This window comes from Nyctereutes procyonoides, unplaced genomic scaffold (assembly GCF_905146905.1).
Source record: "Nyctereutes procyonoides isolate TBG_1078 unplaced genomic scaffold, NYPRO_anot_genome, whole genome shotgun sequence".
Classification (NCBI taxonomy): Eukaryota; Metazoa; Chordata; class Mammalia; order Carnivora; family Canidae; genus Nyctereutes; species Nyctereutes procyonoides.
The window spans coordinates 43621849-43646840 of record NW_026575131.1 but is presented as its reverse complement, the minus strand read 5'-3'; the positions used below and the strand labels follow the sequence as shown (position 1 = coordinate 43646840).

The 24992-nt window shown below is 41.5% G+C and overlaps 2 protein-coding genes across 4 annotated transcripts in view; both read left to right on the top strand.

Moving 5' to 3' along the window:
* KIF15 (kinesin family member 15) overlaps window positions 1–24992 on the top strand; it is a 77958-nt gene that overhangs the window by 32744 nt on the left and 20222 nt on the right. For all 3 annotated transcript variants that reach the window (XM_055344602.1, XM_055344604.1, XM_055344603.1), the window contains 10 exons: window positions 2357–2480; window positions 6351–6427; window positions 6657–6866; window positions 7921–8092; window positions 12964–13105; window positions 14510–14651; window positions 19737–19934; window positions 20790–20897; window positions 21326–21431; window positions 22337–22502. In XM_055344602.1, the coding sequence (XP_055200577.1) occupies window positions 2357–2480; window positions 6351–6427; window positions 6657–6866; window positions 7921–8092; window positions 12964–13105; window positions 14510–14651; window positions 19737–19934; window positions 20790–20897; window positions 21326–21431; window positions 22337–22502 (1445 nt within the window). The remainder of the gene's footprint in view (window positions 1–2356; window positions 2481–6350; window positions 6428–6656; window positions 6867–7920; window positions 8093–12963; window positions 13106–14509; window positions 14652–19736; window positions 19935–20789; window positions 20898–21325; window positions 21432–22336; window positions 22503–24992) is intronic.
* On the top strand, window positions 8482–9126 carry LOC129522383 (SREBP regulating gene protein-like). Its single transcript, XM_055344605.1, has one exon. The coding sequence runs from the start codon at window positions 8482–8484 to the stop codon at window positions 9079–9081; it is 600 nt and encodes a 199-aa protein (XP_055200580.1). The 3' UTR covers window positions 9082–9126.

Below are 24992 nucleotides of genomic sequence, written 5' to 3'. Positions count from 1 at the left end.
GTGTGTGTGTGTGTGTGTGTGTGTGGTGGGCTTCACTATACAGTTTGATATTGACAAGCTTTGTCTTTTAAGTTGTTGATACCTCCAAGGATCCCTATTTTTCTTATATATAAGAAGCATCCTTGATATTTGTGTACACTAGTGGTCAGAAAAGTTCTTCTATAAAGGTAAATATTTGAGGCTTCTTGGACTGTATAGTGTCTGTCCTGGCTACTGAGCTCTGCCTTGGTGATGAGAAAGCAGCCGTCAACAATACGCAAACATAAGGACATGGCTGTGTTCCAGTACAGCTCTACTTATAAAAACAGATGGCAGATCATATTTGACCTATGAGCAAGAAGCTCTTTGCCAGCCCCTGGAGCAGACAGTCAGAACACCAGGGGGTCCCCTACTTCTTTTGAAAAGATTGGAGGCCACTTTGGTTCATACAAAAGAATCATAGCACCATGAATTGGCAGATTAATTTCCTCTTTCTTTCAAAGGAGTAGTTGGTCATTTCAACCCAAGTAGACTCCCCAATCATCTTAGCATTAAGAGGGAAGAGATCCATGTTGCCTCTTCTGGTTAAGTCAGAAGATTATAGATCTAGTTGTTCACTCGTTTTATTGGATTATGACCCTGTGGGTGGGGTATTAGTAATATGAGGAGGAAAAATCACTAGAACTTCTTGACCCTGTCTCTTGGGACTTACCAGAAATTTTTGGAGAGTGGAGAACTACAGGGATAATTAGTATTATGATGTCACTGACATGGCAATGATGTCAGAATGTACAGGAGTACCTTGTAATGAGACTGGCCATAAACATCAGAAGCAACTAGAAATGGGTTCTGAACACATCAAAAAGTAAAACCAGGAGGAGCCTTCTGCTAATTATTAGCAATGGTAAGCCGTTCTGCAGCCTATCAGTGGAACATGACTAGGATATCTGGGACTTGTTTAAAAATGTGCTATTTATATATCTTTCCTGATGGGAAGACCTGGCTTCAGACAAGAACCCAGGGACCTTGGGGCTGTGTCAGAGTTTTTTTCCCTCTCTAGGATTTGGGTATTTCACAACTGAATTTTTTTTTATCTGATTGGTAGTCAAATATTGGCTTTTATCACCATGTACGTTTTATGGGCCTTTTTGAACCTCTTAGAAATTGTCTTAAAGAAGTCATTTCTTTAAGATAATTTCTTCAAGGGATCCCTGGGTGGCGCAGCGGTTTGGCGCCTGCCTTTGGTCCAGGGCGCGATCCTGGAGACCCGGGATCGAATCCCACGTCGGGCTCCCGGTGCATGGAGCCTGCTTCTCCCTCTGCCTGTGTCTCTGCCTCTCTCTCTCTGTGTGACTATCATAAATAAATAAAAATTTAAAAAAAAAAAAAGATAATTTCTTCAAGAGACATGTAATTTTTAAAATTTTTATCTTTATTTTTTATTTTTTTTATTTTTTTAAATTTATTTATGATAGTCACAGAGAGAGAGAGAGAGAGAGAGAGAGACAGAGACATAGGCAGAGGGAGAAGCAGGCTCCATGCACCAGGAGCCCGACGTGGGATTTGATCCCGGGTCTCCAGGATCGCGCCCTGGGCCAAAGGCAGGCGCCAAACCGCTGCGCCACCCAGGGATCCCTTATCTTTATTTTTTAAAGATTTTATTTATTCATGAGAGACACGAAGAGAGAGGCAGAGACCTAGGTAGAGGGAGAAGCAGGCTCCATGCAGGGAGCCCAGTGTAGGACTTGATCCTGGGACTCCAGGATCACGCTCTGGGCGTGAAGGCAGACGCTCAAGCACTGAGCCACCCAGGCGTCCCAAGAGATATTTCTTTAAAATAACATCTAGTGTGGTAATAAAACAGAAATGGAGCTATCCAACCAACTCTCGTGTCCAGGAGGACTGTTAGAAAATATAGGGGTGGATTCTTTTGCAGAAGGTGTTTTCTGCTAAGCTGATGGAGCTCACGCCAGCTGTGTAGTTCTTCATACCCATACAGTGAGCCAACACGGAAGGGAAAGGATACTCCTTCCAGCCGGGAAGAGCTGTTTGCTCTTCTCCATGGGGCTAGGGCTGTCCCAAGAAGAAGGCAGTGTTAGGTGAATGTACCCAGATCCTGCTGACCCAGTGTTCCCAGACCTAAGTGGGAGCATACAAGAGGTGTGGTGAGGGGGGGAGTCCCTTGTTATAGGTAGAGAGACAGGTAAAAGAGGCTTCCTCCCTACTCTAGCACACTGTGATTCTAGGGGCCTTATGGACTGTTTGTGAGATGGTTTTGTTTAATGTTTGTCATTCCAGATCCTATAAACAAATATAAACACAAGATTGTATGACTTGAAAGTATTCTTTTAATGCTTTTTAAAAAATTCTTGAACAGGCAGTAGTAAATGAAGACACCCAAGGAAATGTGAGCCAGCTCCAAGCTGAAGTAAAGAGGCTCAAAGAACAGCTGGCTCAGCTTGCTTCAGGGCGGTTACTACCAGAAAGCTTTCTGACAAAAGGTAAGATGAATGGTGTCCTTTATCCTGAAGATGACCATGTGTGACCATGTGTGCCCTCTAATGAGGGCAGCCCGGGTGGCTCGGGTTTAGTGCCACCTTCAGCCCAGGGTGTGATCCTGAAGACCCAGGATCAAGTCCCACGTTGGGCTCCCTGTATGGAGCCTGCTCCTCCCTCTGCCTGTGTCTCTCTCTCTCTCTCTCTATCTCTATCTCTATCTCTCATAAATAAATAAATAAAAGCTTAAAAAAAAAAAAAGAACCCTCTGATGACAGGCACAATACCCACATTTCTGAACAAGTGTTTTTGTTTTATCTACGTAGGAATATGGTACAGGCATATATCAGAGATTCTGTAGGTTCAGTTCCAGATGAGTACGATAAAGCTAATAGTACAATAATGCCAGATTTTTGGTTTCCCAGTGCATATAAAAGTTATGTTTACACTATAGTGTAATACATTAAGTGTGCAGTAGCATTATGTCTAAAAACAACATGCATACTTAATTAAAAAATATTTAATTGCTAAAAATGGTAACCATCATCTGAACTTTCAGCAAATTGTAGTCTTTCTACTGGTGGAGAGTCTTGCTTCATGTTGATGGCTGCTGACTGATCGGGGTGGTGGTTGCTGAGAACTGGGTTGGCTGTAGCAGTGTCTTAAAATAAGACAACAGTAAAGTTTGCTGCATCAATTGGTTTTTCCTTTCATGAACAATTTCTCTGTAGCATGTGGTGGTGTTTTATGGCACTTTACCCATAGTAGAACGTCTTTTGAAATTAGGGTCAATCCTCTTGAATCCCGTCGCTGCTTTATCAAGTTACTTTATGTGATACCCTAAATCTTTTGTTGTTATTTCAATAATCTTCACAGCCTCTTCACCAGGAGTAGATTCTAACTTAAGAAACCGAGTTCTTTGCTCATCCATTAGAAGCAACTCCTCAGGCAGCCTAGGTGGCTCAGCGGTTTAGTGCCGCCTTCAGTCCAGGGCATGATCCTGGAGACCTGGGATCGAGTCCCACGTTGGGCTCCCTGCATGGAGCCTGCTTCTCCTCTGCCTGTGTCTCTGCCTCATTCTCTGTGTGTGTCTCTATGAATAAATAAATAAGTAAAAATCTTTTTAAAAAATAAATTATTAAAAAAAATAGAAGCAACCCCTCATCATTGGGGTGCCTGGGTGGCTCAGTCAGTTAAGCATCTGCCTTTGCTCAGGTCATGGTCCCGGGATCCTGGGATTCAGCCCTGAGTTTGGCTCTCTGCCTGACAGGAAGCCTGCTCCTCTTCCTTTTACCTACTGCTCTGCCTATTTATGTTCTCTCTCTCTCTCTCTCTCTCTGTGTCTGTCAAATAAAATATTAAAAACAAAACAAAACTCCTCATCCGTTCAAGTTTTATCATGAGATGGCAGCAATCCAGTTCCATCCTCAGGCTCCACTTTGGTTGTAGTTCTCGTGCTGTTTTCACCACACCTGCAGTTACTTCCTCTGCCGAAGTCTTGAACCCTTAACATCCTCCGTGAGGGTTGGAATCCACTTCTTCCAAACTCCTGTTCATGTTGACATTTTAGCCTCTTTCCATAAATCACTATTGTTCTTAATGGCATCTGAAATGGTAAATTGTTTCCAGATTTTAAGTTGACTTTGCCCAGATCCATCAGGAGAATAACCATCTATGCAGCTATAGCTTTATGAAATGTATTTCTTTTTATTTATTCCTGAGAGACACAGAGGCAGAGACATAGAGGGAGAAGCAAAGCTCCCTGTGGGGAGCCCTATGTGGGAACTCCATCCCAGGACTCTGGGATCACACCCTGAGCCAAAGGCAGATGCTCAATCACTGAGCCACCCAGGCGCCCCATGAAATATATTTCTTAAATAGTAAGAGTTGAAAGTCAAAATAACTCCCTTTCTTTCTTTTTTTAATTTTATCTATTCATTCATGAGAGACACGGAGAGAGAAAGAGGCAGAGACACAGGCAGAGGGAGAAGCAGGCTCCATATAGGGAGCCCTTTGTGGGACTCGATCCTGGGTCTCCAGGATCACACCCTGGGCTCAAGGAGGCTCTAAACCGCTGAGCCACCTGGGCTGCCCTCAGTTACATTTTTAATGAGCAGTAATATTTTGAAAGGAATCTTTTTCTGAGCAGTACATCTCAACAGTGGCCTTAAGATATTCAGTGAACCATGTTCAACAGATGTGCTATCATCCAGACTTTGTTGTTCCATTTCTTGGCCATAGGCAGAGCCGATTTAGCATAATTCTTTTTTTTAATTCAGTAGAATTATTTTTTTTTTAATTTAGCCTAATTATTAAGAGCCCTAGGATTTTCAGAATGGTAAATGAGTACTGGGTTCAATTTGTAGTCATCAGCTGCATTATCCCCCAACAAGAAAGTCAGCCTATCTTATGAAGCTTTGAAGCCAGGCATTGACTTCTCTCTAGCTATGAAAGTCTTGGAATGGCATCTCCCCCTATAGTATAACATGATTTCATCCACATTGAAAACCTGTTGTGTAGTGTGGCCACCTTCATGAATTATCTTCTGGATCCCTTGCTGTAGCTTCTTCATCAGCACTTGATGCTTAACCTTGTACTTTGGTGTTAGGGAGATGACTTCTTTCCTTTTTTAAATTTAAAAAAAAAGTAATTAACTAATTAATTAATTTGACTTGTTCCCTTAAACCTCATGAATCATCTTCTGCTGGCTTCAGACTTTGTTTCTGCAGCTTCCTCACCTCTCCGAGCCTTCAGAGAATTGAATAGAGTCAGGGGTCTGCTCTGGCCTAGGCTTTGGCTTAAAGGAATGTTGTGGCTGGTTTGATCTTCTATCCAGATCCTTAAAAGTTTCTCCATATCACCAATGAGTCTGTTTTGCTTTCTTATCTCATGTGCTCACTGGAATAGCACTTTTCATTTCCTTCAAGAACTTTTCCTTCACATTCACAACCTGGCTAGCTCTTTGGTGCAAGAGGCCTAGCTTTCAGCCTGTCAGGGTTTTTGGCATGTCTTCTTAACCAAGCTTAATCATTTCTAGCTTTTGGTTGAAAGTGAGAGATGTGCGATGGTTTCTTTCACTTGAACCCTTAGAAGGCTATTGTAGCTTTATCAAAGGGCCTAATTTCCATATTGCTGTGTCTCAGGGAATAGGGTGGTCTAGGAGAGGGAGAGAGATGGGAAGAGCCAGGCAGTAGAGTAATCAGAAAATACATTTATTATGTTCGCCATCTTATATGGGCGTGGTTTTGGTGCCCAAAATAATTAACGATGGAAACATCAAAGATCACTGACCATAGATTACCATAATATAATAATAATACTGAAAAAATTTGAAATGTTGCAAGAATTGCCAGAATATAACACAGAGTCACAAAGTAAACAAGTGCTATTAGGAAAATGATACCCATAGACTTGCTCAACTCAGGGTTGCTACGAACTTTCAACTGGTAAAGAAAGCAGTATTCGTAAAGCACAATAAAATGAGGGATGCCATAGTTTGTAATCAGATATGGATACCATATGTACATCATATCCCTATTTCTGTGGGATATGATAGGAAGGAGGAGTAGAAATAATTTTGAGTGATTCAATTCTCACAACTGCTAAAAAGAGATACTGTTTTCATTTAGATCCACTTCGGAGATTCTTTCATATGCAACATATGTATGTTTACCAAACAGGGTAAAAGAACTTACTTTTCTTAAAAGAATCGATAACGTAGATTGGATTGATTTGAAATATGTGATCTAGTGATGGTAGTCTGATTCTTTTTGATTGAGAGCAGTCAGAGGTTGTTTTATAGCTCAATTCTTAGTCCTAAAATTTGAGAGATAAACATTTTTTTTCTGTTTTCTTTCCTACCAAATCAATTACAGATAAGGATGAGACTAATTACATGAAGTATTTCCAAGAGGCAATGTTATTCTTTAAGAAATCCGAACAGGAAAAGAAGGTAGGAAACCAAGTTGGTATAAAGGGGATTCCAGATATTTTAGGCTTTTGCTCCATGGTGTCTTTCTGAGTGAAATGGCACAAGTAAATAAAGAGAACAAAGAAAAGCTATAGAAAATCTAATTTTGCCTTTGAGATGAAGTTTCAAGTTAGTGTTTATTGCTTGGTTTGTGGAAATTTAGGGAGGCAGAATTACTTTTCACATTTAACCAAATTGTGAATTTCTTAAGTCTCTGGTAGAAAAAGTTACTCAATTAGAAGACCTCACCCTCAAAAAAGAAAAATTTATTCAATCTAATAAAATGATTGTGAAATTCCGAGAGGATCAAATAATGCGCCTGGAGAAGCTCCACAAGGAATCCCGGGGAAGTTTTCTGCCTGCAGAGCAGGATCGCTTGTTGTCGGAATTAAGGGACGAGATCCAAACTCTTCGGGAACAAGTGAGTATATGACATTAGCAGTATTTCTAAGGAGGAGGGAGATCCGGGACACCTGGGTGGTTCAGCAGTTTAGCGCCTGCCTTTGCCCCAGGGCGTGATCCTGGAGACCTGGGATCGAGTCCCACATCAGGCTCCCTGTGTGGAGCCTGCTTCTCCCTCTACCTGTGTCTCTGCCTCTATGTCTTTCATGAATAAATAAATCTTTAAAAAAAAGGGAGATCCGAGGCATATATAAGCTTGTCACCAAATTCATGTGAGTTAATACAGCAGAAAGCATTTTGAATGAATTCAGCTGACCGTATGATTGCACAACTTCTTTGCCCCAAATGACGGGGGATGGGAGGAGCTGTGAGATACTGTATTAGCACTCCATCCCCCAAGCAAGTGTCCCTTGTCTGTTGTCCCAGTGGGCAATTGTGGTTGTCTGAATCAGCAATCTCTGTACATAGGGGCCCTTTGAATTCCTTGATGCTGGTTTTCCTTTTCCCTGGGGAAGATGAGTAGTTAATACAGGTACGTCATTAAAAAACACACAACACACACACACACACACACACACACACAAAGAAAACCTGTTTCTGGCTTTTGTAGCCTTCTGAGACGTTTTAATGCATTTTCAGTCTAATATGGATATTTTTACTTTTATTCGTTTTTAACACAAAAGACAACTTACCATACATACTTTTCTGCTGTTCTTCTTTTCACTTAATATATCTTGGAGGGTGTTTCAACCTGGTCAATAGAGCGTTTCATCATTTGTTACAGTGTGTTAATGTCAGCAGCCCCTGTTGCATGAAGAGGGTACACCTTTACACTTCTCTTTTTCGAACCCATGCCTAGGTGAAAGTTCTGAGGCACAGACCCAAACATGGGATAATGGCATCATAAGCTATGCACATACTGAGTGTGGTCAAAAATGCCAGGTTGTTTTCCACAGGCCTTGCAGCCGACCACTGCAACAGTGCATGCAGCATTCCTAATGTTTCCCAATGGCTTTGCAGAAAGACTGGTTATTATGGAAATGTCTGTAAGTCTTAATTCTTCTGTGTCACAGATTGAGCACCACCCCAGAGTTGCCAAGTATGCTATGGAAAACCATTCCCTTAGAGAGGAGAATAGAAGATTGAGATTATTAGAGCCTGTGAAAAGAGCCCAAGAAATGGATGCCCAGACCATTGCTGTACTAGAGAAAGCTTTCTCCGAACTATCTGGCACAGAGAAAAGAGGTAAGGGTAAGAAATGATTGTTGTCTGCATGCCTTCTAGGGGCAAGGGGTCTGTTTGAAAGGGCATTTATATTGCCTTGTAGGTAAGGTTTTGTTTTAGCCTCTAGACCTGGTGTGGTGCTAATTTCTTATATACATACTTACGCTTTTAAGTTAACAAAAGGCATTTTTTAAAAACTTTTTCTCATAAGTTTCGTAGTAGTGAATTGGGCTAATAGACATATCAACGAAATACCTCTTCTGGTTCTGTTCTGTTGATGAAAGATTGACTCAGGGCGCCCGCCATGGGGAATGGGGCTGCCGGCCGCGTAGGGGCCATGCCGGCCGGGCTCCGGGCCTGCCCAGCATCAACACCGGGATGGTGAACCTGGTGGCGATGGTGTGGTTGTGATGGTGTGGTGCCGGTTCCTCCAGAAGAGGTGGGTGCTCGCCCTGGTCTTTGGGCTCTCGCTTGTCTACTTCCTCCGCAGCACCTTCAAGCAGAAGAAAAGAGCAGTAAGAAATTGGAATCTCCTCCAGGTTCAAGACCACGACCAGCCCATTCTGTGGAAGGTGCATTTTCACCTGGGGAACAGCAGTCGGCCTGGCAACCAGTGCCGGAACTCCATTCAAGGGAAGCACCTCATCACAGATGAGCTAGGATACGTTTGTGAAAGGAAGGATTTGCTGGTGAACCGCTGCTGTAATGTCAACGCCCCTGGCATGAAGCAGTACCGCTGTGATGGCTGCTTGCCCCATGGCTGCTGTGGTGCCTATGACTACTGTGTGTCCTGCTGCCTGCAGCCCAGCAAGCGACTTCTCCTGGAGCGCTTCCTCAACCGCGCAGCTGTGGCATTCCAGAACCTCTTCATGGCTGTTGAAGATCACTTTGAATTGTGTCTGGCCAAATGCAGGACCTCATCCCAGAGCATGCAGCATGAGAATATCTATAGGGACCCCATAGCCAAGTACTGCTATGGAGAGAGCCCTCCTGAGCTCTTCCCCACGTGACAGGCACAGCAGACAACACACGGATGACCAGGTGCCACAGGAGAACTTGTGGCCTGAAGCCACCCTCCAGCGTTCTCTAGTCTGCATAGAAGAGATCCCTCACACAGAAGCCTTGGCTTTGACCGCTTCTTGTGCTGTACTCTTTGGCCTCAGTCACCACTGGGCTCTACCTTGTGGAACTATTCTGTGAAGGAGCTTGGAAACACTAATGCATCACATACAAGAACAAACTACAGGCGAGCCTGTGGAGTTGCTGGTGCTCTGGGGCACTTCTACCGTTGCAAACTCCTCGAGTCCTTCACTGTAAATTTACTTATTGGATTTCTTTGGAGTAGTAGGAGCATGATAATCATATAGAAAGATATCTTGCCTTAATAGTCAAATATATTCAAGGAAATTGTTGTTTTCTTGTGTTCCTGGGTTTCCTGAGTGAAGTCATCCCTTTACCCTGATAAAATGTTTGGCCTTTTTTGTTTTTTTTGGCCTTTTTGAACATGTATTCATGTTGTTTTGGGTTTTGTTTTAAAAGTTCCTTCAGGAGTGGGCCCTGGACACTATATTCTGACATCTAAAATTGTCAACACTCAAAGATACTATTCCATTCTTGCCCTCTACCAGCCACCTTGCAGGTGGCACCAGCTGCCCACAGGTTTTCTCATCATGGTATTTGTGCTTGCATTCCCTGTGTGTGAGCATCCTCTGAATCAGAAATTCCAACTCCCTGTTCCAGAAGATTTTCTCATTTCCAATGCCACTGTTGAAACGATTGTGGTCTGCTCAGCCATGGTACCCTGGGAGCCTCCTCCCTTCTGTCATGGAAACCTGCTGTTAGGGTAATTCCTAGGTGAAGAGACACCTAATAACTGGCTGTTATTTATATGGTTATTATAAATAACTGTTATGTTATTATTATGCTATTAGTCATCCTTCATTGCTTTCAGCTTTGAGACATAGAACAGGTTCAGACCTTCAGTTTCCTTATGACTTGTGAAGAAGGCGGCCCAATTTTCCGTCAAGGTGCTGCTGTAAGTGAGTCACTCCTACCCTCAGTGGGGCGAGCCCGTGAATGCTAGCTGGGCATGCCAGTTGTGGGTCCACATGTTCAACACTGAATCTCTCAGGCTCAAGGTCAAGAGTATTTGGTCCTCTGATCAAGACATTCTGCCCCTCAAGTACTATTTGCTTTCAGGAGACATGGACACACAGCTCTTTCCTGGAACAAGCCCCTTACTGGGGATCCCTGGGTGGTGCAGCGGTTTGGCGCCTGCCTTTGGCCCAGGGCGCGATCCTGGAGACCCGGGATCGAATCCCACGTCGGGCTCCCGGTGCATGGAGCCTGCTTCTCCCTCTGCCTATGTCTCTGCCTCTCTCTCTTTCTCTCTCTGTGACTATCATAAATAAATAAAAATTAAAAAAAAAAAAAAAAAAAACAAAAAACAAGCCCCTTACTAATCCTGGGATCAGGCCAGGTCTTTTTCATTTTTTTTTTTTAAATTTTTTTTTTAATTTTTATTTATTTATGATAGTCACACAGAGAGAGAGAGAGAGGCAGAGACACAGGCAGAGGGAGAAACAGGCTCCATGCACCAGGAGCCTGATGTGGGATTCGATCCCGGGTCTCCAGGATCGGGCCCTGGGCCAAAGGCAGGCGCCAAACCGCTGCGCCACCCAGGGATCCCCTCTTTTTCATTTTTTGATTGTTCAAGCTCTTGACCTTGGAACCGGGTACTAGTTTTACAATCCACTTTTGACATTTTTTTCAGTAGGGTTTTTTCTTTGAACCATGTTTGCCTTCCAGTATGTTTCTGCAGTATATAGCAGTAATTCCCCATGATTTTCTCCTATTACTTTTTAAATCTTTCTTCCCAAAGGTGTTTGTCTTCCTTAAATAAGCCTCCTTAGAGGGCTGTCTGGCAATTGTTTTTTTAATGTTTTTTTCCCAAAAAATCTATTTAGTTTGCATTGGACTTTTGGGATTCTATGTGCATTCACGGTGCTAAATCAAACTTCGTATGTGAAAGAAATGTGCGTGTCTGGATGTTTTACCATCTCATTCTTTTTGGTAATTTGAGTCTGGTGTGTGTCTGTCTCATGTGAGTTGTCACTGGTATCAGCCTCTCCTTGGAGCTTATTTGAACTTTTGAGCAATGTAACAGATTTAATGTGAAAATGGCTTTATTTAAAAAAAAAAAAAAAGATTGACTTAGATATTTTTAATTTTTATTTTTATTTCTTTTTTTTAAATTTTTATTTATTTATGATAGTCACACAGAGAGAGAGAGAGAAAGAGAGAGAGAGAGAGAGGCAGAGACATAGGCAGAGGGAGAAGCAGGCTCCATGCACTGGGAGCCTGACATGGGATTCGATCCCGGGTCTCCAAGATCGCGCCCTGGGCCAAAGGCAGGCGCTAAACCGCTGCGCCACCCAGGGATCCCTAATTTTTATTAAATGAAATTTTCCTATTTTAAGTATTTGTAATGAAAATGCTAGCCTAATCAACATGGATGAAGATGGAGATGTTTATCTGCTAGCAAAGTAAGGTTTGTTCAATGTGAGAGGCATCTGAAGGTCAGACTCCTGATCCCAGCTTGATACTTGCATCATGGAGTTGTGGGTGCCAGTTATACACTGGCCACCATACACTGTTAGTTCTGTGTTATTTCCATCTGCTTTTACTCTGTGAAAAGTGATTTAGTTGGTGCCGAATCTCACGTATAGGCTGGGCAGCTCCTGGTGTTAATGCTCTGGGATTTGGCAACAGAATCTATGTTCGCCCCACTCTCAGAGTGAATATTTTCATGGCCTGTTTTCTTCTCTCTTTTTAAGATTTTATTCATTCATTCATGAGAGACACAGGGAGAGAGAGAGAGGCAGAGACACAGGCAGAGGGAGAAGCAGGCCCCATGCAGGGAGCCTGATGTGGGACTCGATCCCAGGTCCCCAGGATCATGCCCTGGACTAAGGCGGCGCTAAACCACTGTGCCACCCGGGCTGCCCAATATTTTCATGGACTTTTATCAGATTTCTGTCTCAGCCTTTGTCATTTCAGATCGAAATTGAGAACATTCTAATCTCATTCTGCACTCGTAACGAAGCCTGTTTGTGTCTATTTTAAATTTTCATTTTGCAAGTCTTCTTCCATTCTGTTATGACTGATTAAAAGAATAAAACATGGGTTGTGGAGAGATTGATTTTAGATGCAAAGTTAAGATGAGGTTTGTGTATTATTTCAGCCATTTTTCACTACAGGGCTCTGTATTTTGTTGGCCATTTTGACCTCAAATAATTCCTTGACATACTACCTTTGAAAGATACTAATGGTCATTTCTTGATCCTACCATCTTCTAAATGAAGATCATTTTCTAAACAACTTTTATGTGATGTTTTCCCACAGTAGAACTCTCTCCTGTATATCCAGTTTTCTAAGCAATCCCTGAACATATTCCCCACCAGTTAGAGGATACCGATCTCTTTCAACCTGCTGCCTTTGCTGTTTGGTTCCTTTCCAGAGTAATTATTGACTGTTAACATTAGCTGTCAGCATGAATTTCGGCAGTATTCACCTGTTGACCGTTGCACCAGCATGATGTGTGTTGTACTCCATGGTTTGCTCTTTCTCCTGATGGAAAAGGTGTTGCCTTCAATATGCCCCTACATCCTGGGGCTTCCCCACTTCTCAGAAACAACTTCTGGCACTATCTGACACACTGTGTTGGGTCTTTCTTTGTGTCCTGTTGAGCCTCAGGTTCTTGATTTTTAGGGTCCACTCTCTAACCCATCTCTCATTTTTCCTTCTTTGCTTAAAAATTGATACCTGGCAGAGAACTTAGAAAATGTGTTCTGTTATTTCTTTCAAAGACCGAGTTGTTTCCTTCTTACCAGGTCAACAAGGATTTTCTCCTAAAACTCCAAAGGAGCCATGTTCGTTAGTGAACACTGAGAAGTTGAAAGCACAACTCTTGCAAATTCAGACAGAACTGAATAATTCAAAGCAAGAATATGAAGAATTCAAAGAACTAACAAGGTAAAGTGTAAATGCACATTCATGCTTTCCTGTTTGAGTAACTTTAGTGTTGATTCATTTTAGCATTTAACATCAATTTAATTGAGCATTTTCCATTAAATACTAATTCTCCTATAGCAACTAACTTGTTTTGACATGAAGAGAAAGCTCCTTAATAAATTTAATGAACCTAGATGATACAGATATTTTCACTGATAACCGGGCTGCCCTAGTTACCAAATTTAAATCAACGTTGTTAAGAATTAAATCAGGACAGCCCGGGTGGCTCAGTGGTTTAGCGCCACCTTCGGCCCAAAGCGTGATCCTGGGGACCCGGGATCGAGTCCCACGTCAGGCTCCCTGCATGGAGTCTGCTTCTCCGTCTGCCCGTGTCTCTGCCTCTCTCTCTGTATCTTTCATGAATAAATAAATAAATAAATAAATAAATAAATCTTTAAAAAAAAAAAGGAGTTAAATCAGGTGGGATGCCTGGGTTGCTCAGTGGTTTCAGGGTCTGCCTTTGGCTCAGGGCATGATCCCGGAGTCCTAGGGAGTCCTGCATTGGGCTCCCTGCATGGAACCTGCTTCTCCCTCTGCCTGTGTCTCTGCCTCCCTCTGTCTCTGTGTCTCTCATGAATAAATAAAATCTTAAAAAAAAAATAGTACTTTTAGGAATTACAGGTTTGTTAATATTATTTATGCTCCTTTTGTAGAAAAAAATATAAGCTTCATTCAGAGTATAACTAAGGTTAATGCTATCCTAAAGTATAAAAAAGTGTTTATTTTATTTATTTTAAAGAGAGGCAGAGAGCGCACATGAGAGTAAAGGGCACATGGGAGTTGGGGCAGAGGGAGCGGGAAAGAGAATCCCAAGCAGACTTCCTGCTGAGCGTGGAATCAGATGCAGGGCTCAACCTCATGACTCTGAGATCATGACCTGAGGTGAAACCAGCAGTCAGACACTAAACTGAGCCACCTAGGTGCCCTAAAAGTGTTTATTTTGAGACTAGTATATCAGGTGTGGTATCACATGAACTATTTGGGCTTTTGAGTTGGAGCTCTACCTTTTTTTTTTTTTTAATATTTTATTTGTTTATTCATGAGAGACAGAGAGAGAGGCAGAGACACAGGCAGAGGGAGAAGCAGGCTCCATGCAGGGAGTCTGACATGGGACTCGATCCCGGGTCCCCGGGATCAGGCCGTGGGCTGAAGGCAGCACTAAACCGCTGAGCCACCTGGGCTACCCAGAGCTCTACCATTTATTAGTCAACATAGCCATATTTTACCCAACTAGAAATTGAGGGTAATAATCTGAGAATATCTCAGATTTAGAGAGGTAAGTATCAAGTTATATAAGAATATAAACTGTACTTTACAAGGACATTACTTATTATCTGAAATACTCAATTTTTAAATATTGCTTAGGAAAAAGCAGCTAGAATTGGAATCAGAGCTTCAATCTCTGCAAAAAGCAAACCTTAATCTTGAAAACCTTTTGGAAGCAACAAAAGCCTGCAAGCGGCAAGAAGTTTCTCACCTAAATAAAATTCATGCTGAAACACTTAAGGTAGGTGGTCTGAAGCAATTCTTTAATCCTAATGAGTTTGATCTCATTTTCTTAATAATGGAGTGAGACTGCACAGATGATCCCCAGATATGCTAGACTCCTTTGCAAGACAATCAACCCCAGAGTGACTGATCCAGCTGTTCTGATGTCTGCCTCCAGTGGTCCAGTGGTGGGATGTTGTGGGAAAGAAAGCATTTGGAATCAGACCTGGGTTCAGATTTAACCTGTCACTATCCTTAGGCAGGGTTTCCTCATTTCTGAGCTTCATATTTATGGTCTCCAAAGTGGGGATGAGGAGGATGTGATTGTAAGTTTTTTAGAGCACTAAGTGAGATAATAGAGTGGTGGCACCTGGTGGATCTTGACAGCTGTTGATGTAATGTACCATGTGCTCCCAGTTAGTGGTGGAAGAATAGAAATCCTAAGGACAAAGACCACTAAAGGATCTAAGATAAAACTAGTAATAACAAGAGGGCTTTTATCCTAAACAACCATTGCCCTCATTTAAAAAAAAAAAAAAAAGTGTGAATATCTGAGAATGAGGAGAACCCAGGGAAAGCAAAAGATTAAGAAGGTGGTGTTGCTGATGCTGGTGATTGAGCTTTTGTACCAGATTCTGTGAAGGCTAAAAATATCTTTCCTTATACAGCTTAAACTTAATAATAGTTGTTTATTTCTAATGGTTATTTTTAGAAGTGATATTTTTGATGTCACTTAATAGGAGACCTTTTTTTTTTTTTTTTTTAAGATTTTATTTATTTAGGGCAGCCCGGTGGCTCAGCGGTTTGGCGCCGCCTGCAGCCCAGGGCATGATCCTGGAGACCCGGGATCGAGTCCCACATAGGGCTCCCTGAATGGAGCCTGCTTCTCCCTCTGCCTGTGTGTCTCTGCCAATCTCTCTCTCTCTCTCTCTCTCTCTCTCTCTCTCTCTCTCTCATGAATAAATAAATAAAATCTTTTTAAAAAATTTTTTAAAAAATCTCTCTTGCTCTCTCTGAATGAATAAATAAATAAATCTTTTAAAAAAAAAGATTTTATTTATTTATTCATGAGAGAGAGAGAGAGAGAGAGATTGGCAGAGACACACAGGCAGAGGGAGAAGCAGGCTCCATTCAGGGAGCCCTATGTGGGACTCGATCCCGGGTCTCCAGGATCATGCCCTGGGCTGCAGGCGGCGCCAAACCGCTGAGCCACCCGGGCTGCCCTAGGAGACCGTTTTTAAAAGAAATTTTATTCATTTGTTTGAGTAGACAACTCACATGATGGGAGTTTTTAAAGGTATAAAGAGTATACATTGACAAGTCTCTGTCCATCTTCTGTCCTTCCTGCCGACTAGCCAAGCCCCTTTTTGGAGACAGTCACTATCAGCAAGTCTTTTGGGGTTTTATTTTTCACCTTTTGATTTTTTCCTTTTTTTAAAATTTTTCATTGAAGTACGGTTGGTATACAATATTATTTTAGTTTCAGGTATACAATATAGTGATTAGATAGTTTTTTATATTATCCTATACATTATGCAGTGCTTACCCAATTAACTGTAGTCATCATCTGTCACCGTACAGGTTATTACAGTATTATTGACTCTAATCCCTATGCTGTATGTCACATCTCTGTGGCTTATTTATTTTATAACTTGGAGTTTGTGCCCCTTTACCCATCTCACCCATCCCCCCAACCTCTTCCCTTCTGGCAACCACCAGTTTGTTCTCTGTATTTATGAGGAGTCTGTTTCTGATTTGTTTTGTTTTTTAGATTCCACATATAAGTGAAATCATGTAGTGTTTGTCTTTTTCTGACTGATTTATTTCACGTAGCGAGCTACCCTCTGGGTCCATCCATGGTATCACCAATGGCAAGGTCTCATTCTTTTTTACGGCTGAGTAATATACAAGTGTATATACGTATGGGGATGTGTATGTGCATATATATATATATATATATCACATCTTTATGCATTTATCTATTGATGGACACTTGAGTTGCTTATATATCTTAGATATTGTAAATAATATTGCACAAAATGTAGGAGTGCATGTATCTCTTCAAATTAGTGTTTCCATTTTCTTTGGGTTAATACCCAGTAGAAGAATTTTGCTGGACCATATTATAGTTCTATTTTAATTTTTTTGAGGAACCTCCATATTGTTTTCCACACTAACTGTACCATTTACATTCTCACCAGTAGTGTAGAAGCGTTTCCTTTTCTCCACATCCTTGCCAACATTTACTGTTTCTTGTCTTTTTGATACTGGCCATTCTGATAGATGAGGTGGGGTGATATCTCATTGTGGTTTTGATTTGCATTTCTCCAATGATGAGGGATATTGAGCAATTTTCTCATGTGTCTATTAGGCATTTGGATGTCTTTAGAAAAATGTTCAGGTCCTCTGTGCCTTTTTTTCTTTTTTTTTAAATTTTTATTTATTTATGATAGTCACAGAGAGAGAGAGAGAGAGAGAGAGAGAGAGAGAGGCAGAGACACAGGCAGAGGAGAAGCAGGCTCCATGCACCGGGAGCCTGACGTGGGATTCGATTCTGGGTCTTCAGGATTGCGCCCTGGGCCAAAGGCAGGCGCCAAACTGCTGCGCCACCCAGGGATCCCTTTTTTTAAAGATTTTATTTATTTATTTGTGAGAGACAAAGAGAGGCAGAGGGAGAAACAGGCTCCATGCAGGAAGCCTAACGTGGGACTCAATCGTGGGTCTCCAGGACCACACCCTGGGCTGAAGGCGGCACTAAACCGCTGAGCAACCCAGGCTGCTCACCTCTGTGCCTTTTTAATTGGATTATTTGTGGTTTTTTAGCATTAACTTATATGAATTCTCTATATGTTTTAGATATTAAACTCTTATTAGATATATCATTACAGGTATCTTCTCCCATTCAGTAGGTTGCCTTTTTTATTTTGTTGATGGTTTCCTTATCTTTTTCTTTTTCTGGGTACAGCATACTTTAATTGATGGTACATGACAAGGTAGGACTCCCCAAGACCTTCTCCTTCAGGGAGTCTGGGGTGGAAACTGGGTAAAGTTCAGGAGATTCTCATTGTGTTGGGTGAGTTGGGGCAAGGACTCCCCAGTAGCTAAGGGCCTCTCTTTCTCTTGCTCTTCCTGGGGCTGGTGGTCTGGAGGGCTCTTCTTGGAGGCAGCATGGACTGTATGGTCCATCACTCAGTTGCTGTCGCTAAATTCATTGTCATAGCAGGAAACGAGCTTGACAAAGTGGTTATTGAGGGCAATGCCAGCCCCAGCATCAAAGATGGAAGAGTGGATGTCATTGTTAGAGTTGCTGGGCAAACCTGGTCCTCAGTAGGGCCTAGGATGCCTTTGAGTGGGCCTTCCTATGCCTATGTCACCACCACCTTCTTGATGTCATTTTATTTGGCAGCTTTCTCCAGGTAATTGGTCAGATCCATGACTGACACGTTGAGGGTGGGGACACAGAAGACCATGCTTGTGAGCTTCCCATTCAGCTTGGATGACTTTCCTACAGCCTTGGCAGCACCAGTAGAAGCTAGGATGATGTTCTAGGAAGCCCCTCAGCTGTCATTCATGCCACAGCTTGCTAGAAGGGCTGTCCACGGTAGTCTTGGTAGCCATGATTGCATAGACTATGGTCATGAATCCCTCCACCATGCCAAAGTTGTCATAGATGACCTTGGCCACAGGGGCCAAACAATTGGTGGTACAGGAGGCATTGCTGATAATTTTGAAGGAACTGCCATATTTCTCATGGTTCATGCCTGCCACAACATGGGGGCATCAGAAAGGGCAGAGATGATGACCAGCCCCCCTCTGCCCCACCCTTCAAGTGAGCCCTAGGCTTCTCTATGGTAAATGAAGACCCCAGTGGACTCCACAACATACTTAGCACCAGCATCATCTCATTTAATGTTGATAGGATCTTGCTCCTGGAAGTTGGAGATGGGCTTTCCATTGATGACAGTTTCCTGTTCCTTGGTTGTGCTGTGGAATTTGCTGTGGGTGGAATCATACTGTAGACCATGTTGTTGAGGTCAATGAAAGGGTCATTAATGGTGACATTGTCTACTTTCCCAGGGTTAAAAGCAGCCCTGGTGACCAGGCGCCCAGTACACCTAATCTGTTTAGTCTGACCTTCACCACCGTGTCTCTGGGATGTGGCTGGCACTACACCAGATGTGGCTGTCTGTCAAATGGGGAGGAACAGAGAGCCTCTTTTATGTACTTTTAAAGACCCAACCAACCTCAAGGTCATCAGCATATTCTACTTTTTTCACTACTTTTGTAATTTTCTCTTTACTTTGAGATGTTAAATCCATCTGCTATTTTATTTTTGAATGGTATTACATAGGGATTTAACTTTTTTTAAGTTTCTAAGGAATTTATTTTTTAATAAATTTATTTTTTATTGGTGTTCAATTTGTCAACATACAGAATAACACCCAGTGCTCATCCCGTCAAGTGCCCACCTCAGTCCCCGCCACCCAGTCACTCCCACCTCCCCTTTTACCACCCCTTGTTCGTTTCCCAGAGTTAGGAGTCTTTCATGTTCTGTCTCCCTTTCTGGTATGTCCCACTTATTTTTTCTCCTTTCCCCTTTATTCCCTTTCACTATTTTTCATATTCCCCAAATGAATGAGTCAGGGATTTAACTTTTATTAGTCCTTGTTTTTCTCACTAATTTGAACTTTACACATATAAATCATTGTTTTTCTATGTATTTTCTTCCTGTATTCTATTTGACTATTCATATGCTAACCACCGATTTAAGGACTATACCCTTATAATGTATTTTTATGTGGGTCAGGGAAGTCTTCCTAATTTGTTCTCTTTTTAATTGTCTTTCCTTACACTTATATTCTTTGTATGAAGTTTGGAATCGGCTTAACAAGTTTCAGTTTTAAAAATCTAACTAGAATTTTGCTTGAGACCACATTGAATTGATTTGTTTCTATTTAGGCATTTCTCACCTGCCTCTCAAGTATACTCTTTCTTTTGATGATTAGAATTTCAATTTTATCCTCTCTGTTCACACAGTAACTAAATACTTTTGCTATTTTGTTCATGCGTACTAATACTGTTTCATAATCACATTTTGCTGTAGATTATGACTACGCCAACCAAGGCTTATCAACTTTGGTCTCGAACAGTACCAAAATTAAGCCCTGAAGTGGGGAGCTTTGGCCCTATGTGCACTCAGAATTCAAGTGAGTTAGATGATAATATCTTGAATGAGCCAATTCCACCTGACATGAATGAACAAGCTTTTGAGGCCATTTCTGAAGAGCTTAGAATGGTGCAGGTAATGTTTGGTTTCAGAAAACACGAGTAATTAGACATTAAAAACAAACTTCCTTTACCGTTTTAACTCTGTAATGTATAGTGTTCAAACCTGTATACTATTAAAATTGTATTTCTTTAAATATGGATGTGTGAAAACTCCTCTGACTTTGAAATCCGCCTGCTTCTGCTCTTTTTGATTTGCTCTTCAGTATTTAGCAAGGCCCCCTCTGTAGTCTCCTGGGGCTTTGGTTCTCTCATATGTGAAGCAACTGGTCTCCTTGCCACCAGCTTCAAGTTCCAGGTCTGGTTTATGTGACACAGTACTATATCTGCTAAAGAAAATTAAAATGATTGAAAGAATCTTATTATAGATCAAATTTCAGGCAGTTTTTGGTATATTTGAAAGAACCTGTGAAATGTGCTTATCTCAGAATTCTGGTGATTTATTTTTTTTTTAATGTTTTTCTGCTGTCTAGTAAAATTTAGAGTGAGCCACACCACCCTCAAATTCCAGACTTTTGCCCTTTCCAAGGCATAGAGGCCATTCTGGTAAAGTCACTCACATGCGGCCCTGGGAAAACTTCTTAGAAGTCTCAAGATGGTTCTGTGATTGAATCCACTTAATTTTAACCACCTTTTCCCTTGTATTTCAAACTATTTAATTAAAAGGACCACAGGAGTAATTCTGAGACACCAGAAGTCATTAGTGTCGTCTTTTGAAATTGTTTTCTGGCTCCCAACTGGCCTCTGATATCTTTGTGCATATAAGGTTTTGAATTTTATTTTTTGTTTTTCTAATGCCGAAGAGACAGTGGAATGTTGAGGGTTCCATTAAAAAGAATTTTTGGCAACAGAAGTTTTTGTGTTGCTGTAGGAACAGATGAATGCCCTTCAAGTGAAGTTGGATGAAGAAGAGCATAAAAACCTCAGGCTTCAACAGCACATTGACAAACTGGAACATCACTCTATACAAACGCAGGAGGTAAGACCAGGAGTGTGGCCCCAGAAAATAACGTGAAACAAAGCCACAAAGTGAAAGGATTATGAGAAGAAAATACCTTCGCAAAGCCTCTGTCAAGGCTTATTTGAGTTGTATTTATTGTGTTACTTCACATACTGCTCTGATTGTGACACACACACCCCTAGTCTGAATTCTAGCACACTTTGTCGATAGTGCCAAGAGGTCTCTTGTGCTGTTAGTTCGGAACAAAGTAGGATGGATGGACAGTCCAGGTGCTTGCAGTGATCTTTCCCTTTGTTGAACATCCTCACTGTAGCTCATGGGAACAACCAATTTTATTCTCTCAGAGACCTTAAACTAGATGTTTAAAACAGAAACAAGGTACTAATTTATAGTATATCTTAGTACACCAATATTCCTTTTCCAATAAACTTATCTTTTTCTCAAAGCTTTTCTCATCAGAAAGAACTGACTGGACCAGACAGCAGCAAGAGCATCTCTCACAATTGAATGTCCTTGAAAAGCAGCTTCAGGACACTCAAACTAAGAATGACTGTGAGTTTGAACAACTGGGAGCTTTGTCATCTGAATACTGTTAACTCAGTGTCTTTTGACTCTTGTGAATAAATCTGCCCTATATTTTGGGTTTTTCAAAATTTTAAATTAGATGACCAAACTAGAGTCTGCACGACAGTGATAAGTAACAGTAATATGTCATAATTGGATAATTTGCTCCAGGACTGCTCACAAACAAGTGATTGAACTGTTTGCTGAAAGTTTTAATATGGCTTTGAAAACAAATTGTCTTTAAATCATATGATGAATAATGTTTTGATAGTGACAAAATAAAGCATAAATTAGGTATTTGTATATATCCATAGTTGGGAGTATCACTTAATTCCCAGTTTTTTTCAGTTTATTTCTCCTTTCATCAAAGTGTTTGCAGCAGTTTATAATAAAGCTAAAAGACAGCCATTGTGTTTTCTTTGACCAAAGAGTTACCTAATTTAGTTGTAGTTTCCTTAGAAGACCAGAAGCATTTAACCCATTTTGGAAAGTTCTGGTATATTACCAAGGAGTTTTCAATAAGTAAGATTAGATCGCTTAAAATGTGCTTAGTCTCTTGATTTCTGTCCCTTATATTAAATTTTCATGCACATGCTACAGGAGAAATGTAGAAGAGTCAAATGGCCTGCAGATCAGAGACAGATGTTAAGTCTCCTTTTTTTGTAGAAATACATCAAAAATCTTAAGCAAAGGGGAGGAAGAAAATAATCTGAGTGCCCCTAGGTACCAACCGGTTGGTTGTTTAACATTTTTTTTTTTGGTTGTTTATCATCTTAAAATTGTTATCTTTACTTTTTTGCTGTTTGTGTGAAGATATCCCTCAAACTTACTTTGTTAAAAAAAAAAATTTATATAAAGAAACCTGTTGAGAGTTTATTTTCTTTCTTTTTTAGTTTTGAAAAGTGAGGTGCATGACCTGCGTGTAGTTCTTCATTCTGCAGACAAGGAGCTGTCTTCCATGAAACTGGAGTATAGTTCGTTCAGAGAGAGTCAGGAGAAAGAACTGAGTAGCCTTTCTGATCGACATGCGCACACACAGCTTCAACTGGACAGTGTCAGGTAGAGTTGTTCTGTTATGACGTCCCGTTGCTCGTTGGCCTGCAGCCTGGGCCTGCTCGCTGTGCAAGTGCTATAAACCATACCCAAACTAGTTAAACAAAAAGGTAAATTATTGGCTCACAATACTGGGGAGACCTAGAGGTGATTTTGGTTTCAGGAACAAACTAGATTGAGTTTCAGAAGATATCATCAGTGCATGTTCTCTCTGTCTCTGTGTCTCTGCCTGTATCTGTCTGTCTTTCTGTGTCTCTCTCTCTGTCTCTCTCTCTCTGTCTCTCTAAGTCCCTGCTATTTTTCCCTCAGTATGTTGCCATTACTCTGTCCTACTTTTGAGAGCCTTCCTTTATGTGACAGGGAACAGATTGCCTCAGACAGCTCCATGTTCTGCCTCTTAGCATAACGATCCCTACAATGACCTCTCTCCCAGAAGCCGTGTATCAGTCCCAGGGAAAATCCAAATCAGCCTTTCGGGAGTCATCTGCTTACCTTTGGGCCAATTACTCATCAAGAGTTTGAGATGGCATGGGCCCAACATAGTACCTTTCCAGAGGAAAAGGTGTGCTCTTACTAGAAGGGACACACAGTATGAGACTGACCAAATCAGCAGTTGTCACTATTGTCCATGGTAACTCACCTGAAGCCGGTGGGAGTTAGTGCTAGTACTCTTGAAACAAAGGAATGATAGACAGAAGTTGTTTTTACTATTCTTGCTAATTTCAACCTGTTGTAAAACCATTTTGTGGTGTCAATGCCAACTTGTGGGTCCATGGCAATAACTTAATAATAGACATCTGGCATGTGATACGGTGAGTGTCAGAGACGTTGCAAAGGTTTAAATCTGCAATTTGTATGTGTTTTCCCCATATGTAAGGAATTAAAATAGAGGAAGAAAACCTGAGGTCTGCAGACCAAATCCATACAAACAGGTTTTTACTGGGCCTGCCCAGTATGATTTGAAAAAGCTTAGCAAAGCATTCTCAAAATTGAAAGCTTTCTTATAAAAATCTGTCTTTTAGCGTCCTCTGAAAATCCCATCTCTGCCATGTGAATGACTCTTTTCCCATGAGACAGGGGTGTGTGCAGAGTCCACATGCCCTCCACTGCCCCTACACACTGTCCCCAGCACCAAGGCTCCAGCCAGTTGCCATTTGTCATCCCTGGTGCGCTGTTGTTTTTTCTTACAGCTGGCATCTGTTTTCAACATCTTAGTCACTGATTAGAATCTTGGCTCTGTTGTAAATTAATTTTGTGTGATTTTTTTGAAAAGGTCACTTCAACTAATCTCATTGGGTTTTAACATCCTGATGTTCATGTCAGTTCAACTAGATCTAAAATGTTAAGAATCCCCACAATATTTGACTATATGCTTAATTAAATTCTGTCTTAGAAATAGCGAGCATATTTCCTTTTTTTTTTTTTAAAGATTAATTAATGTATTTATTCATGAGAGACACAGATGCAGAGACATAGACAGAGAGAGAAGCAGGCTCCATGCAGGGAGCCCCATGTGGAGCTCGATCCCGGGACTCCACGATCACACTCTGGGCATGAAGGCAGAAGCTCAACCGCTGAGCCACCCAGGTGTCCTTATTTCCTTGCTTTTTAAATTAGATACAACTTAATTTTTCTCAGTGTCTCAGGTTTAACACTGAGGGCATCACTCTCTGGGCTGCTTGTACTCCATGGCCTTCCAGGCAATGAAGAGGCCCCTGCATGAAATAGCACAACACTGCTGTGTGTTTCTTGAATCATTTGGCTACTTTATATATACAGTTTATATCATAAATACATCCCCCCTTGTTCCCGTCTCTTGTCTGTATGTCTGTCTTTAGCAGCTGATTTATACTGCTTTGAAATTTGCTGCTTCTGCCCTGCTTCAGTTAGTAAAGCAGATCAATCCCCATCTAATGACCTGTGTATAAGCTGGGACATCTGTTTTGGATGGTGCCAGAGTCAGGTTCATTGTTTATAAGTTCTTGGCCAAGCTCTGGATGTTTGGGTGTGTCATAAAATGTGTGGAGAGGAATGAGGGGATGAGAACCTAAAAAGCAGGAAATAATAATTATATGAATTATGAGATGGTTTTGTCTGAGGGAGTTTACTCTCTTGATCAAATTAAAGCCCCATTTGCCATCTTAAAACTTTCCTAGAGTTCAGAGAATATGTGATGATGAATGGATAGAGGTGAGCTACCACCAAAACTAAGTTAAGGCCAGTCCCTAACTTACATGAGAGAGGTTTAGGTCTGGCACCCCCTAAAACGAATCCATGACCCTAACTGCCCATCAGTTGCGCACATGCAGTTGAGACCATGGAAGGAAGAATGAGGAGGTAGGCGGCTATAGGCTTACATGCCCACCTTGTCTTTTCCATCCCTATCACACTGCTCTGTGGTCCAGTGTGTCTTCTATGTTTGTGCATTGTGGGCATTCCACACAAGTTCATGAGGAGCTTTATGTCAGTCAAGGCTTCTGTAAGTTGGGAATGGTC

What these genes read in the sequence shown, in the direction of transcription:
- LOC129522383 (XM_055344605.1), top strand. Translation starts at nt 8,482, where the DNA reads ATGGTGTGGTGCCGGTTCCTCCAGAAGAGGTGGGTGCTCGCCCTGGTC.